This window comes from Brachionichthys hirsutus, unplaced genomic scaffold, assembly GCF_040956055.1.
Source record: "Brachionichthys hirsutus isolate HB-005 unplaced genomic scaffold, CSIRO-AGI_Bhir_v1 contig_882, whole genome shotgun sequence".
In the NCBI taxonomy this organism is placed as follows: Eukaryota; Metazoa; Chordata; class Actinopteri; order Lophiiformes; family Brachionichthyidae; genus Brachionichthys; species Brachionichthys hirsutus.
The window spans coordinates 414215-428548 of record NW_027180337.1 but is presented as its reverse complement, the minus strand read 5'-3'; the positions used below and the strand labels follow the sequence as shown (position 1 = coordinate 428548).

General features: G+C 42.9%; 1 protein-coding gene across 1 annotated transcript in view; it reads left to right on the top strand.

Moving 5' to 3' along the window:
• Positions 1-14334, top strand: part of cacna1g (calcium channel, voltage-dependent, T type, alpha 1G subunit) — a 144037-nt gene that overhangs the window by 42948 nt on the left and 86755 nt on the right. The window contains exon 2 of the mRNA XM_068757269.1: positions 13341-13452. Coding sequence (XP_068613370.1) covers positions 13341-13452 — 112 coding nt within the window. The remainder of the gene's footprint in view (positions 1-13340; positions 13453-14334) is intronic.

Sequence of the window (14334 nt, the reverse complement as noted above, 5' to 3'; positions counted from 1 at the left end):
AAATGCTGAACACAATCGTCTAAATTCACTCTCTGTCATTGACCCACACAGATCCTTCATATTAATAAATTGTTGTTAAGCAGGGGAGGTCTCAGCCAATAATACGCCTTTCTTTCTAGTTAAACATCAGACAACATTGTACAGATTGCAACAACAAAATGATAAATGTATTCTTCTATTTTCATTGTCACACAACGGCCTCTCAACATTTTCTCTCATCATGATTTTGGGAAAAGTTGGTCCTCGTGAGGCTAAACACACACACATGCACTAAAGCACGCACACAAGCACACACTTGGTGCTACATCTGACTGTATTAAAAGGTATAAATGGCTATTATCCACCACAGCACCATTAGATCTGATTGTTAGCCTATGTGGCTAATTACCATCCCCAGAACTGGCTGTTTGGCTCTGATATTTTGCTCTCCATTCCGCAGCCGCTACATTAGTAAATGCAAATACGCATATAAAAGCAATCGGTTCAGCTACATTGCTGTTAACAACATTTCTAATGATGTTTCACAAAAACCTGCACAATTAATTCACAGGATGGGTCATAATCCATCTCGGTCTCTGTCATCAGGTTACACATCTATCATGAAATCATAGATCCTCTTTGCATCAGGAGAGAAAATGTAGGGGGGGGGCTTAAAAGCTCTGGTTGAACTCGTTCACATGAAAAGAAATGCATCACCCCCAACGCCCTGCTTTCACAGATGAGATGGGAAACACATGCAAGCAAGTGTTGACTGTCTTTTTAAAATGTGCCATTTGAGATGGAGATGTGCGTGCTTGCACTCAGATTGCCCAGGTTTCAAATGAAACTCGGCTAAATCCCACCGAGAGACTACCAGGTAGTAAGAAGCCCCCCCGGAGGGAGCTGAGTTGGTTTGCCTGCGAGCATTGTGCAGTCATTCCACCACCGTCGTTAAAGTAAAGAATGTTTTATTTTGCAAGTGAACCAATTGAATACTGTCATGCATTTGTGTCTGAGTAGAGGTGAGATCTGATTGTTCTAGAAAAGAGGGAATGGGGCTACCTGGTGTTTTTCAGAGTTGTAGGTCTTCCTTCCATAGCTGGTGTCTGGCCCTGTCTATGCAGCTTTCTAGATCTCCAGTCGAAATCTTTTAATTTAAAGGAGCATCTCAGAAACAGTGTTAAAAAAGAAAAAAATACCCAGCAGTCTGTTCCTAGTATACATTGTGTTCCTGTGTGCATGCAGGGCAGGAACGGCACCGCTCATAAAATGATTCTGTGCAACAGGAGGTAATTACTGACGCTAAAAGAGATGAATAACTATTACAGAAACAGTGCCGACCATAAATATGAAAATAAAAAGTGAGATTTATTTGCTCAGTTGTTATGATTTAATCAGTGACCGTAAAAAAGAATCAATGTTTTAGAAATCTAATTAGATTTTCATCCACAAAGATCCATCTCTAGAAACACACCTCATTAATGTCTTCAATGATGAATACATTATAAATCCTCTAAAAGAGTAAGGGGAGCTTTAAGCTTACTTTCTCTTTTGTGCACAAATGGCACCAGTAAGATGCACATTATTCGCCATTGTGCATTATATCTTCTTTCCACTCTGCTTCTATATAGTTCCAGAATAGAAGTTTGTGATTACTGAAACATTGCTTTTCACAAGTATGAGTAAATACATTTTAATTTTAAATTTCAGCGTTACAAGATCGTCCATTTTCAAAGCAGGTTCATTGAATTTCAAGATGAAAAGCTAATTATGCTCCAGGTTTGCGCTTCTTTTTTTCTTTTCTTTTCCACTCTTCACACGCTCCAGCTTGATTTTGTCCTTTCTTCAACAGAGCCCGTTGTGCCGAGGCTTGTTTATTTCCCATTGTTTGGATTTTCCTTGACTTCTGGTTCTTTCCTCTATGCATCCAGTCTTGTTTCCATCCACTCCTTTTTTCCCCTGGCGCTTAACTGGCGTACTCTAATTGCGGGGACTCGCCGATGGCTACGTCCCGCTGCACTGCTCTGTGAGGGTTGGGCCTGGATAAGGATTCTCTTCACTTTTTTTTGTGCGCTCAGTTGGCAGAGAAAATGGACAGACCCTGCATTATTTTAAGGCTTTTTTTTTTTTACATATATAGATGCATTTTAAAGACATTCTTCATAACTTAAAAATTAGCTTCTGTTTCTCTTTTGCAGGCCAAGACCATATAAGAGCGTGCAAGCCCTCTATCAGTAATGCAAATATTATTTAATCCAAACCTAGTGTCAGAGAAAAGAAAAAACAGAACTTGAACCAGAGAAGTTAAATCAAAAATAAAAACAGCCAGTTAATCTTCGTATTATGAATACAAGATATTCTTGCTTCAGCTGTGTTTGATACTGACTGTATTGGCATAGAAACCAGATGACAACCGTTTGTTGTACGTCATGGGCAAGTGGAGAATGTCTGCATATCATGTGTTCCTTCTGACTTTGTTTTCTCTCTGCGTGTGCGAGACATTACTTGTGCAGGCTCGGATGGTGTGAGAGCAAGGCAGAGATGTTTTCGGCCTTGGTACTTTATTAATACCAGCAACACTTTATGGGCTTGGAGTGCATTGGATGGTGCCACGTAGGTCCAGTAGAGGTTACTTCGGGTTTTGTAATCGATAACTATTCTTGTTTGCTTTTTAGCTCCACTCTTGAACTCTGCGACAAAGACATCGCCACGAGGCATCGGCTGTCAAAAGGAGCTTATCGTTGAAGATTTAAAATATGCTGTTGTGGCATTCGCGTCTCAGAGATTGTCTGTCTCTCTTCCTCCTTGCCTTTGTTTCTGTTCCTGGTGTCGGAGCGAGCCAAGCAGCGCAGACCTGGGCTTTCTGTAGGCTACAGAGAACGTTTTTTGAGTCATCCAACACTTAATATCCACAAGGCATTCTTTGAGATTGGCAAAGCGTTTTAAAGTCACTGGGGTTTATAGGCTCATTCTCTCCCCTCGCACACACTCCCGGCCTGCTTCGGTTTCCCTTTCAGAGGAGCTACTGGAAGCTATATCCTTGGCTTATTTGCTTTGTGTAATAGCTTGTTCAGAGCCAGAGGATTGGCTTGACTGCGAGGGGAGACCGGGGGAGAGGAGAAAGCGGAGTCTTGGGAAGAAGATGAGCTAAAGTTCTGCATGGAAGAAAAGCTAGACCGCTGGGTCCGCAGGCCTTCATTGTAAAGACCCGATGTGTTTTGATGATGAATTTGGCACTCATTCTTCCATTTATTTCCTATGAACGAAAACACTGAGTATTTTAATATAGTTTTTATCAAAGAAAGGTTCAACGTTTTAGTATTTTCTAAGACCTTGGGCTACTATTAACATCCCAGTCCATCCATTTGAGCCAAAACTAACATTTTTGGCCATTTCACTCGTTTCCCATCCAAGACAGAAAAAAAAGAATCATAAAAAGAGTTCAGCTATGCAGAATGTCGCTCGTCTTTTCGAGACGTTTAAATGCAGCTCATGAACTTCATTGAAGAGTTTGTCCAGGTATGATAACCTGGACAAACCTCTCTTTTTTTGGGGGGGGGGGGACTTTTGCAGCACTTCATATTACCTTGTATGAGCTTTTTCCTGTCTGTGTATTTATGCATGCCATCACTGCACCAATATAGTTTTGTTTTCCCATTGTTAGCGCTGATTGCTCATTAGCTCAGTGTCTAACACATGAATATCCTGCGTGCAGCAGAGCTTTCATGTGTTCTCATGGACATTGTATTTGTGAGTAGATCACAGGAGCGTGCCTCTAACCTCCCTAACATCAGTCTGGGTTCTGTTCGGGGGCCAGATCAGCTGCATTGATAAAGTTGACCTCATGTTAATTCTTCTTCTTCTGGCGCTGCGCTGAATTTTTCTCATATTTGTAATTACCCTCTTGCAGATTTTCATTCTGCCATTTCCCCCCTTACTGTGTTTCTCTGTGTTCTCTCATCCTACTAACTAGCTGAACTCTCGCTAGCCTGTTCATGCAGCATGAGCTGTGCTTTAATTTCCGCCCTGATTTGATATCGGTTAATGTGGCGTTTAACTGGATTTCATCACACACTGGAATATTCATGTTTTTGTGTGTGGTTGAAGTTTATTCAGGTTTAATTCAAATGAACTGAAGCAAGTCTCTGTATAGATGCGAGTCGGCTCAAGGCAGACTGAGAGATTTGCTCGCCCTCTCTTATCCATCACGCAGTTCCTGACAAATTTTAAAGAATATATATGTCCGCTTGTGTGTTGCAAACAAAAGGCACCACGCTGTGCAATAAAGCCTCCCAAAGCCTTCAGATCACTTATTTATCCCGTCACATCACCAGGAGTTTGAGGGTGCAGAGCTTTTAATGACTTGCAGTGAAAATAGCTGAATCACAGGGAAGTATTCATCCACCCTGTGAGGATGGTAGGCCAGAGTCTTTTGACACTATTAGATAAAGTCTTTGGCCAAGCCATATTGCACATCAATGACCGTGAGGATGGAGAAAGAAGAGCTTTGAGCTCAGCTGGAGGATGGAAAAGATGATTCTTCATGTTGCTGTGCTGATTTCTGCTCGTGATGCTGGGATGATATCACACACATTCGAAGTTGTGCTCTGTGGCTGCAACAGCTCTGCCCCCATCTATAGCGGCTACAGACACCACCGCAGTGAAGATGTGACTTCACTGTACTTTCTAATGGATCCCTGCGTTGCTTAGCAACAGAAAGTTCTCTGTGGGAATATACAGGGGTGTTTCCTGGCTAATGAGTGTGCGTCGCTGTGGAGAATCTGTTGCAGTGTGCCTGTTAGGATCCTTCCGCTCCATCTTTGGCACCTACATTTCCGACGTGAAGCTCGTTTCTCATCGCAGGAGGCAGCAGGTGATTAGCCAGCTGCATCGTGCAGCTGAAGTGATGAACGAGACACAATCTTTAGCACTGAACAGACATCCAGACTGTAATAGTCAGCCTTTTCTTTAAACTATGTCCTTCCATCTCATCATATGGTTTCTCCTAAGTGTCCCAGTTGTGTCAGTGTAATAGCTCTATGTGTGTATATTTATGAGGTCGGTGCATTAAACAAAGTTTGCAGCCCATTTGCGCGGACAGCATCCCGGACTGAGGTTGAATTGAATCAATAATGCACACTAGTAGAAGCGTGCTGCAGCTTGCTGCTGTTGCTCCTCCGCCTCAAACAAGCACACAGGCATTGTGAGAGCATTGTGCGGACCTTCCATCATTTACTTTCTCACACATGGTCTTTCTTTCACGCATTCTTCCCTCCTTATGCTGTCCTGCTCCTGCTCAGCCCATTTATCTGCCACGCATGGTGGCTAACAATGTGCTGATGTTTCACTCGGCCTCCTAACTCCTTACTTAAGGTTTCCACTCTGCAGGTTGCTGATGAAGCTTATTTCCAAAGTAAAAAGTGATAACATTTTGATTAAACATTCAACCACTTGTTCACAACTGTATGCCAGCAGGAAATCCAGCTTTCCTGTGAAATCTTGAATCATCTTGTTGGTTTGTTGGACTCCTCTTTCCCTTACTGGTAAGATCTTCATACCCAGACAGTTTGTTAATTTCTTTATTTTAAAACTCCCGGACAAAGAAAAAGAAAACATCTCATTATTATTATTTTTTTATTAATTTGTCAGCTATAATCAATAATATAGGTATACTAGCTCACATTCCCACATATACATGGAGACATGGGAGTGTACACACCGTTGAGCGAGTTGACAGCGGCAGGTCACGTATTACAAAGGGCTGCAGAAGTCACTCTTAATATTTCATGCATAGTCCTCTTTCAGTTCTCTCCTGCATTTTTTATTTTATTCTAACGTGTTCAGCAATCGTCATTCTCCTGCCAGACAGTAAAACGAGCGAGACGGTACAGACAGAGCAGTGAAAAGAGAGGGAGAACAAAGTGATCAGAAAGAGAAAAAAAAAGCTTTGAGGCTTTGAGAGGAGCAGCTCGGCTGATTTTAGACTTGGAACTTTCTTTTAACCCTTTCTTTTATGCATTGCACATCTCCAGCCATCATTTCTGTGCTTTGTAAAGTTTGTCTTCTGAAGAGAAGCAAAGGGTATGCATTTTCTTAAATTGTCACATCTTCCTTCCGTATACCTTTCTCCTAGTCTTCCTCACGTAATATTACCAGTAAACAATTTCTCAAAAGACCACATTTCTCAACACACCTTCATCTCTTTGTCTACATCATAATGTATGTCTCTTGCTCAATCGGCCCTGCTGTTCCATCCTTCTGCACTTACCTGCAGGTCATTGTAGATTTGCTGGTTTGCTCAGCCTCATTCCAACTTCAGAGGTTTTTTTTTTCACATCCCCTCAGCAGCCTTTGTATTCCGTATGAGTCCTTGTTTTGTCCATTATTTGAGAGTTGTGAGGCAGAATTTCATCAGGTTGCATCAAGCAGAGTCTTGGCTACTGTTTTGAATTTAACAAGCTTGTGCATTTTCTTTTTTTTGGGGGGGGGGGGGGAGGGCATTGAGGAATTGTTGAAAAACCGTGAAGCTCTATGACATGGAGACACGGTGAGGACTCAATATGATTAAAAGATAATTCTGGTGAATCAATAAAGCTGTCAAAGAAATGAGCTTTGGGTTGACGTGATGTGATTCATGGAGTTGTGGACGCCATCTGCTGATGCAGGGAGCCTCGATGAACAAACAAACTGATGCAGTAAGCTTAAGCAGCTGTCACTCGTGAGGACTCGGTGCTGCATCATGCGATGAACCAAGGCTGTGAGGTGTGTGGAGATGGATGCAAAACCAGTTCCTGTATGAAATACCATTAATAATATCACTTCAGGAAGGGATGTCTTTATCGATCGCCCTTAGACTGAGTGTGCACATCCTCTCTCTCTTGCTGCAGGATCCGCTCCGTTTCTCTCATGACAAAAAGGAAAGCTTGAAGAGACGAGTTGAGACTTTGTTTTAAAAGTGTCCTCCTCATTTCTCCTTCCTCCTCATGAGAACAATACATCCCCGTACACAGACTTCTTCGTTATGCTGCCTTGTGTCTGCTGTCAGATTATTAGTGGACAGAAACAGAGTGAACGAGTGATTCAGGACAGGACAGAAGACTTGCATCTTTGTTTTCCTTCGTTAGGCAACAAGAAAGGGAATTTATGTGTGTGTGTGCGTTCAGGTGTCAGGACAGCTGAAACAATCCCACGAGAGCACACTGGAATGCTTTGTCAGCCGTCGATGAGTTTGTCTCTTGTTGTGTGGTGCAGGCTTCCTGCTTTCAGACTATTGACGACGCATATCCTTGCATGTTTTTCCTCTGATTTAATCCATCCCTCTGGGCGTCACCGCTAGTTTATATGCTGACAGCATGAAGGTGTGTGTGTGTGTGTGTGTGCAAGTTAACACTGAAGGCAGAACACTCTCCTTATTGTTTAATTATAGCCCACCAGCTGGGAGGGGGGGCAGAGGAAGACAAGAAGAGTTATTGATGCAATTATTGCGATTATTCATATTTAATGCTTTGCTACGTCTGATTCCTGAGACTTGTCATCTGTCTTTCTGTTAATGAACCCACCCTTTATTTACCGGTACTTGTAAGAACGCCAATAAACAATACATTTCATACGCTTGCAAATGCGTGATCATTTGACAGTTTCTGAAGTGCACCAATGAAACCTGCGCATTGTGAGCCCACAGGCGGTCGGGAGGACGTACGTTTCATGGTACAACACTCATGTTTGTCTGTAGGTCTGTGCGTTCTTGATCTGTTTCTCTAATTATACTTTTTTTTTTGCTTTTTTGAGAATGTCTTTAGCTTCGTTTTTGCACTCTGCTGTCTGGTGTTCTTCATCACTCTGACACACAGTGATGTAAACGTGCATACTGTGGTCTGCCAGTCACATCGCGCACAATCCAGGACAGGAGGGGGACATCCACCAGCATTATTGTTAGCTCCTCCCCAAGTAGATCCAGGGTGATGGTGCTGAAGTGTGATGGTGACTTTCACAGCAGTCTCCAGCTTGTCCAGGTGAGCATCGGTGAGCAGGTAGATGTCAGTCTGCCTGCAGCCTTGCTGGAGTGCAGTTTTCTTTTTTACTTCAACCAAAGAACTATTTGCCTCTTTAGCCACATTCAGATTGGCCAGTTGTAATAAAATATTGATTAACTAATTATTTAAAATTGGACCATCAATGTTCCTTTTGATAGTTATGCTGTTCCTCATCAACTTCCTTTGACATTCTTGCAGCATCTGAAGATCACTTTCATTTCACTGCATGTTTAACGTTTTATCTCTGTGGGTATCTCCGTTAGTCTGTTTAATTATCTACCCTCCAATAATCAGCATAAACCTGCCTATTGATTACCACAGTGGCAAAATGGCTGCTTTGCTCAGCCGCACTCCATTTATGGCCTTTTACTTTCACAGCTCACGGTCGTGCCTGTCTTTGGTAAAGTTTCACAGGATACTGAGTGCAAACGCATCCGCCCAGCATCGTGTAATTTGTGCAGAGAGTTCTTGGCGTTCAGGATTGTTTTCTTCTCCTAGATGTTTTAGATGTTTTTTATCAGTGTCCTGAGGGGAGTGCCCAGAACTTTGGCCAAGGTGTTGGATATGATTCTGACTTTAAATCAACACACCGTGGACCAAAACGCTAATAAAGGGGAGGGTTCTTATTCCTTACCTGATGTATAATTTATCTACCTCTCTGTTTAATAGTATTCAGATTATGACTTTCTTTCTTCTCAGATTGTTTTAAGAGAAGGCAATAGCTCCAAATCCAAATGTCCTTCGGAGCGCTTTGCTCACAGATGATCAATCTGCCACAGTCGTTTTACATCGGCTGCACCTCAACAGCAGAACACGCTGCGTTCCCTTGTGCAGTGGAAGAGTGTGTGCCGTCTCTTCTCCTTCCTGCGGCCGGTTTGTTTCTACTTTCTTTTGCTGACGGAGCGCATTTTCTTAACAAGGACCGATTTTGGTTCTATTTAGGAACAGACAGAATGTAAAAGCTCTGAATGCATTTTCAGTGCAAAATCAAAGGGTTTTCTTTGCTGATGTAAATAATGAAGAGACCAATTTAGTCCGTGAAGCCTGACAATGCTGTTTTCTGCAATGTTGATACCAGAACTTCTATTGAATTATTTTAAGGGCGTAATTCAAATGATCAAATCGGTTTATTATACTAGTCGAGTCAGAGCTCAGAGGAAAACAAAGGTTCATTAGTGAGCTGTTAAGTTTCATTCATTTCTGTACGGGTGTTGTTTATACGTAAAAACTATGCATTAAAGGGGATTGTGTTTTTTGTTGTGTCAAATAAATAACACAATTGGTGTGGATCTCAGTGCCTCTCTAAACTGGCTCAGTGATTGGCCCCTTTGAAGGTAGATAAGAGCTGCTGACACAGTCGGCCTGAGCAGCTAATTATTTTTATACAGCATCCTCGCCACGTTATTTCGCCGCTACATGCTGTGTGTCAACAAGAATTTGTCTTCCTAAAACTTTCTGCGCCACCTCTCTCAAACTCGAGGCCCGAGCGTCTCAGCTTTTGGGTCCTGTTTAATGATCCCAATCTCACTGATCTTTTTAATTGTGTCCCTTTGGACAAAAATAACTTTCTGTGCATCCTTTGTTGTGCAACATACTCGTCCAGATATAGCCATCATTAGCTTAAACCACCGAGGTTCCTTGTGGTCGCAGACTCAACTTGCCCTCCCGCCTACATGAGTTATTCAGTATCCTTGCTCAACATTGTCTCATTGTTGCCCAGGAATTACGTTCAGATCAGATTATTCTGTAGCACACGATTAATCTCCCATGATTTATTCAGAGCCAGTTTGCATTTTGTCCTGCGAGGTATAATCTGAAAGTTTGTGAGGTTTTGAATGGTATAATAATCCAAAAACATAATCATACATGCAAGAGACCGAGTTAATGTAATACTTCCATAGGGTTTGGGGATTCAACACTACTGAGACCTGATAGAGGCTTTTTCGGAAATACTTTTTTCCTGGCCTAATCTTTGGAAAAAAAAAAACATATATACCGTATTTTTTGGATTATACGTCGCTCCGGATTGTAGGTCGCACCAGCCAAAAAATGCATAATTAAGAAGAAAAAACCATATATAGGTCGCACTGGAGGATAAGTCGCATTTTTGGGGAAAATTTATTTGATAAAATCCAACACCAAACAACATATAGCACAAAGAACATGCTAACACGTTTACCAAAATATCAGGTTTTATTCAGAATCACGAAATCCAAGGAAATCTTCATCCTCGGTGTCACTTTTGAACAACTCCCCCAACTCGGCAGGTAGACAAGACGCCGCTTCCTCTTCTACGTCGCTTACATCAGACTCGTCGTCAGTTGCAGTTCCAATTATTCCAGCCTTTCTGAATCCCGACAGGATGGTTGCGGTTGTCACTGAAGCCCATGCTTTGTCGATCCATTCAATGACTTCCAGGAAAGTTGCATGGCGCATTCTCCCGGTTGCCGTGAAGCTGTGCTCTCCATCCGTCATCCACTGCTCCCACAGGTTACGCAAAACTGACTTAAAGCTCCTATTCACGGAGATATCAAGTGGCTGGAGTATTTTGGTTAAGCCTCCAGGGATGATGGCAGGTGTGGAGTTGAAAAATTTTAATTTATTTTTTAACTGTGGTGTGATGTGCGCTCTCATGCTATCCATCACAAGCAGAGCTTTGCGTGCTCTAAAGAAGCCATCCGGTCGCTTATTATAGCACTTTGTAAGCCACAAGTTCATCATTTCTTGATCAATCCACCCTTTCTCGTTCACGGCGATTTCAACTGAGGAGGATTGGATTTTTGGCATGGTTTTTCGTTTGAAAATGACCATCGGTGGCAGTTTTGATCCGTCTCCACAACATGCCAGCAACACTGTGAAGTGTGATCTCTCATGACCAGTTGTAACGATATTCACACTTTTTTGCCCTTTCTCTGCAACACTTCGGCCCATGGGGATGTCAAAAGTGAGGGGGACCTCGTCCATGTTAATAATATGATCCGGTATCACGTTGTGATCACTTACATGCTTTTCAATGAACGCGCGGAAACTGTCAACCTTGGCTTGGAAGTCCGCTGGCAGTTTTTGGGACAGTGTCGTCCTAGCTCTGATAGAGAGGCGTTTGCGCTGCATGAAGCGGTAACACCAAGAAGGTCCTCCCGCAAAGCCGTTTATATTCACCTCCCTGGCAACCACTTGGGCGCGGAGACGCAACTGCACCGTTGACAAACCTCTCCCAGAAGCACGTTGTTCAAGCACCCATGCGTGAACTCGTTCCTCCAACTGTGGCCACCTAGCTTGTCGCCCGCGATTAGCTTTCTTTGTTTTCTTCATTTCAGTAAGCATAACCTCCGCTTTTCGCCAGTCCCTTACAAGTTTTTCGCTCACTCCAAACTTTCTTTCTGCTGCTCGATTGCCGTTTTCGGCTCCATATTTCACTATCTGAAGCTTGTAAGCCGCGGAATATGACTTTCTTTTCGGCGACATTTTCAATCAGCCCTTCTAATTGGTGTTTTTAGATAACAGGTGTGACAGATAACTATGAACCTCCAGAAACCGCGACAGATTCTGACGGGTCACAGAGTTCCCTGTAACACCTATTATAGAAATGTGTAGGCTACTGTCTCTGCGCTCACAGATTTTGTAAAAAAAGCATATATAAGTCGCTCCGATTTATAAGTCGCACCCCCGACCAAACTATGAAAAAAACCGCGACTTATAATCCGGAAAATACGGTATATATATATATATATATATGGCAACAGCTCGTTCCATTTATAATTTCCATCCATCAGTCCATGTTTATGATGCTAATTTGTGTGTTAGGAGTTTTCACAAGTGAAACTAACCTTTCTATTTGGTTTTACTTTGATACAGAGCATTTTCATTGGAATTAATAGATTCTCTGTGCTAATATGACTCAGACCAACGTTTTTTTTAAAGGGAAGCATATTTTGATATACCGGTATTTAAAATAGTCTGGGTGTTATGTCTCCATTATCATTCAGAAAATGATGATGGAATGCTCCTGTTTATCACATGAGTAGATCTAATGGACGATGACCTTTTCTCTAGGGTTGAAATGAACTTCCGCCATAGGGAGGCGGAGCTCAGCCTTGGAAATAGGGTGGAGTTTGGATATATTGAGGAGGCTTGGAGAAGAGTCATGGAAAGTTGAGGTGGTCTAAACGTCCAGTTAAGAAGCCTCCTGGGAGGTTTTCCATGCTTCTGTAACTGGAAGGGGGATGAACCACTGAAGGTGTCTTCGGAACCTTGCTGATCCCCCCGTTGCTGGGGAAACCGATGTCTGGAATAACCTGTGTAGCCTGATGCATCACAACCCTTGATAAGCAGAAGAAAAATATTGATGGAGCTCCTCCACTCCTCCGTGGAGTCTAATCTAATACACAGGAGATGTGATAAATTATCGAAGTAAAGATTCATATCGTAGCTTGGCGGTAACTTCAGACTATTGTACAAATATGGAACTGCGGTCTTTGAGATTCTCTGTCTCTCATAATAATCTCAATGTTCTTCCGCCGGTGGCGACATCTTTTCACCAAACTGGAGGAGGACAGGCTGGAATCCCACATCTCACTCTTGTTGTTCTTCCCTCACTCGTTTTTCCCCATGTGCTCCTGCTGTGGGGCAGCACTGGCATTTTGGGTCAGTGGGATGAATGAGCGAGTGGCGGTTAATGGAATTAAATGCAGACAGGTCGTTTGTCCTCGAAGCCTGGTGCAGACGTCTACACCTACACACACACACACACACAGAGAGAGCTGAAGAGATGATGCACCATCGATCTAAAATGAATGTGTGTCTGTCCGTTGCGTTGTGTGGGTTACCGGTAATTAAAGCTATATAAGCCTAACGTGTTTCCTAATCGATCAGTGTCGCCGGAGCTCAACCCAGCCACATTAGGAATACACACGTTGACGTCCAGTCAATAAAATCCATCCGTTAATCATCTCGATATTACAGCATTCAGTCTGTCTAAAACAGGATGCTCCGGTCTCCCCCCCTTTCTCCCAGCATCCCCCTCTGCTCTAATCCGATCTCGTTAAAAGGCCTGACCGGTGGTTTGTTTTCCAGCACGCCTTACAAACACGTCTGTGATCTACAGGGTGGTATAAGAACAATGACAGCCACTCAGAACACAGGCAGGTGGCTTTTCCCTCTCCCCATACCATTTTGTTTCCTTTCAGAAGCTTTGTTTGATCATGAATGAAGCTCAAATGATAAAAGTGCATCACTTTTTTCAGAGGAGCCAGGAGAAATGTCTGCTGCTGCTAGCCTTTGAAGCTTGTTGTTTCCTTTTTGTCATATGCCTTAACTAATGCTCTCCACATGGTTCGAGCGAGCGTCCATGCTGGTGATCCTGTTGAACTGCGTCACACTGGGCATGTTCCATCCCTGCGAGGACATCGACTGCGACTCAGAGAGGTGCAAAATCCTGCAGGTACGTTTCTAAGCTTGACATGTCGTTGCTTCCATGTCTTTTCCTGTCATTTTAAAGTCAAAGACACATACTGCTAACGTGTGCCACGATAGCTGTTTTATGGCCAAAGCTCCATTCTGATGTTGGATGGGAAACTTCCGTGAAAACCTCTCCGTGACGTCCTTAAACTGATAAAGGAGCATTGGTGCCGAGCTCATTCCATCTCCCTCTAGTGCTCGTTATTGCTGTAACTGTCTGACACTTTTCGTGTGAAGAAAGGAGTGCAGCTGGACAAATGTCTTCCAGGAGAGACTGTCTGAAACGATTCATCGCACTTTTTGAAGAGTCAACTTTTCTCCCTTACACGCCAACACCTCTGGTCTGTATTAGCTGTATCACCCTTCTTCTTACAAATAAGGACAAAGCACGAACCAAGTGCCCGAGAAACAAAACCCACAGGGTCTGCATTAAACTGGAGAGATTACACCACAATCAACGTTCAGCTGGGATTTACCGGAGATGAACATCCCTCTCTCTCTCGGTTTCCCTGCACAATATCTTCAGCTGCCAGTAGATGAAGAGGTGGGGGAGTCTAATGTTAAATACATATATGGAAATCCCCTTAAGTGTGTCCCATTCCAGCTATCAACACTGATTTCTGATCAGTTCAGACAGCATGTCAGAAGGACTGTTTGTCAAGCATAACCCATCCTGTCCTGTCTGACCCTTCGTCTCAGGCCAAACAACTCAATTAAGATAATTAAGGTAATGTGAGATCCACACAGTGACAGGACAAGGTGCATTTATCACTGGCAATCATGTATCATTCTTGATCTTTAATGGAAACAGAACAATCCAGTGGGATGAGCAAGAATTCAAACACAAATCAAAAGAACAACAACT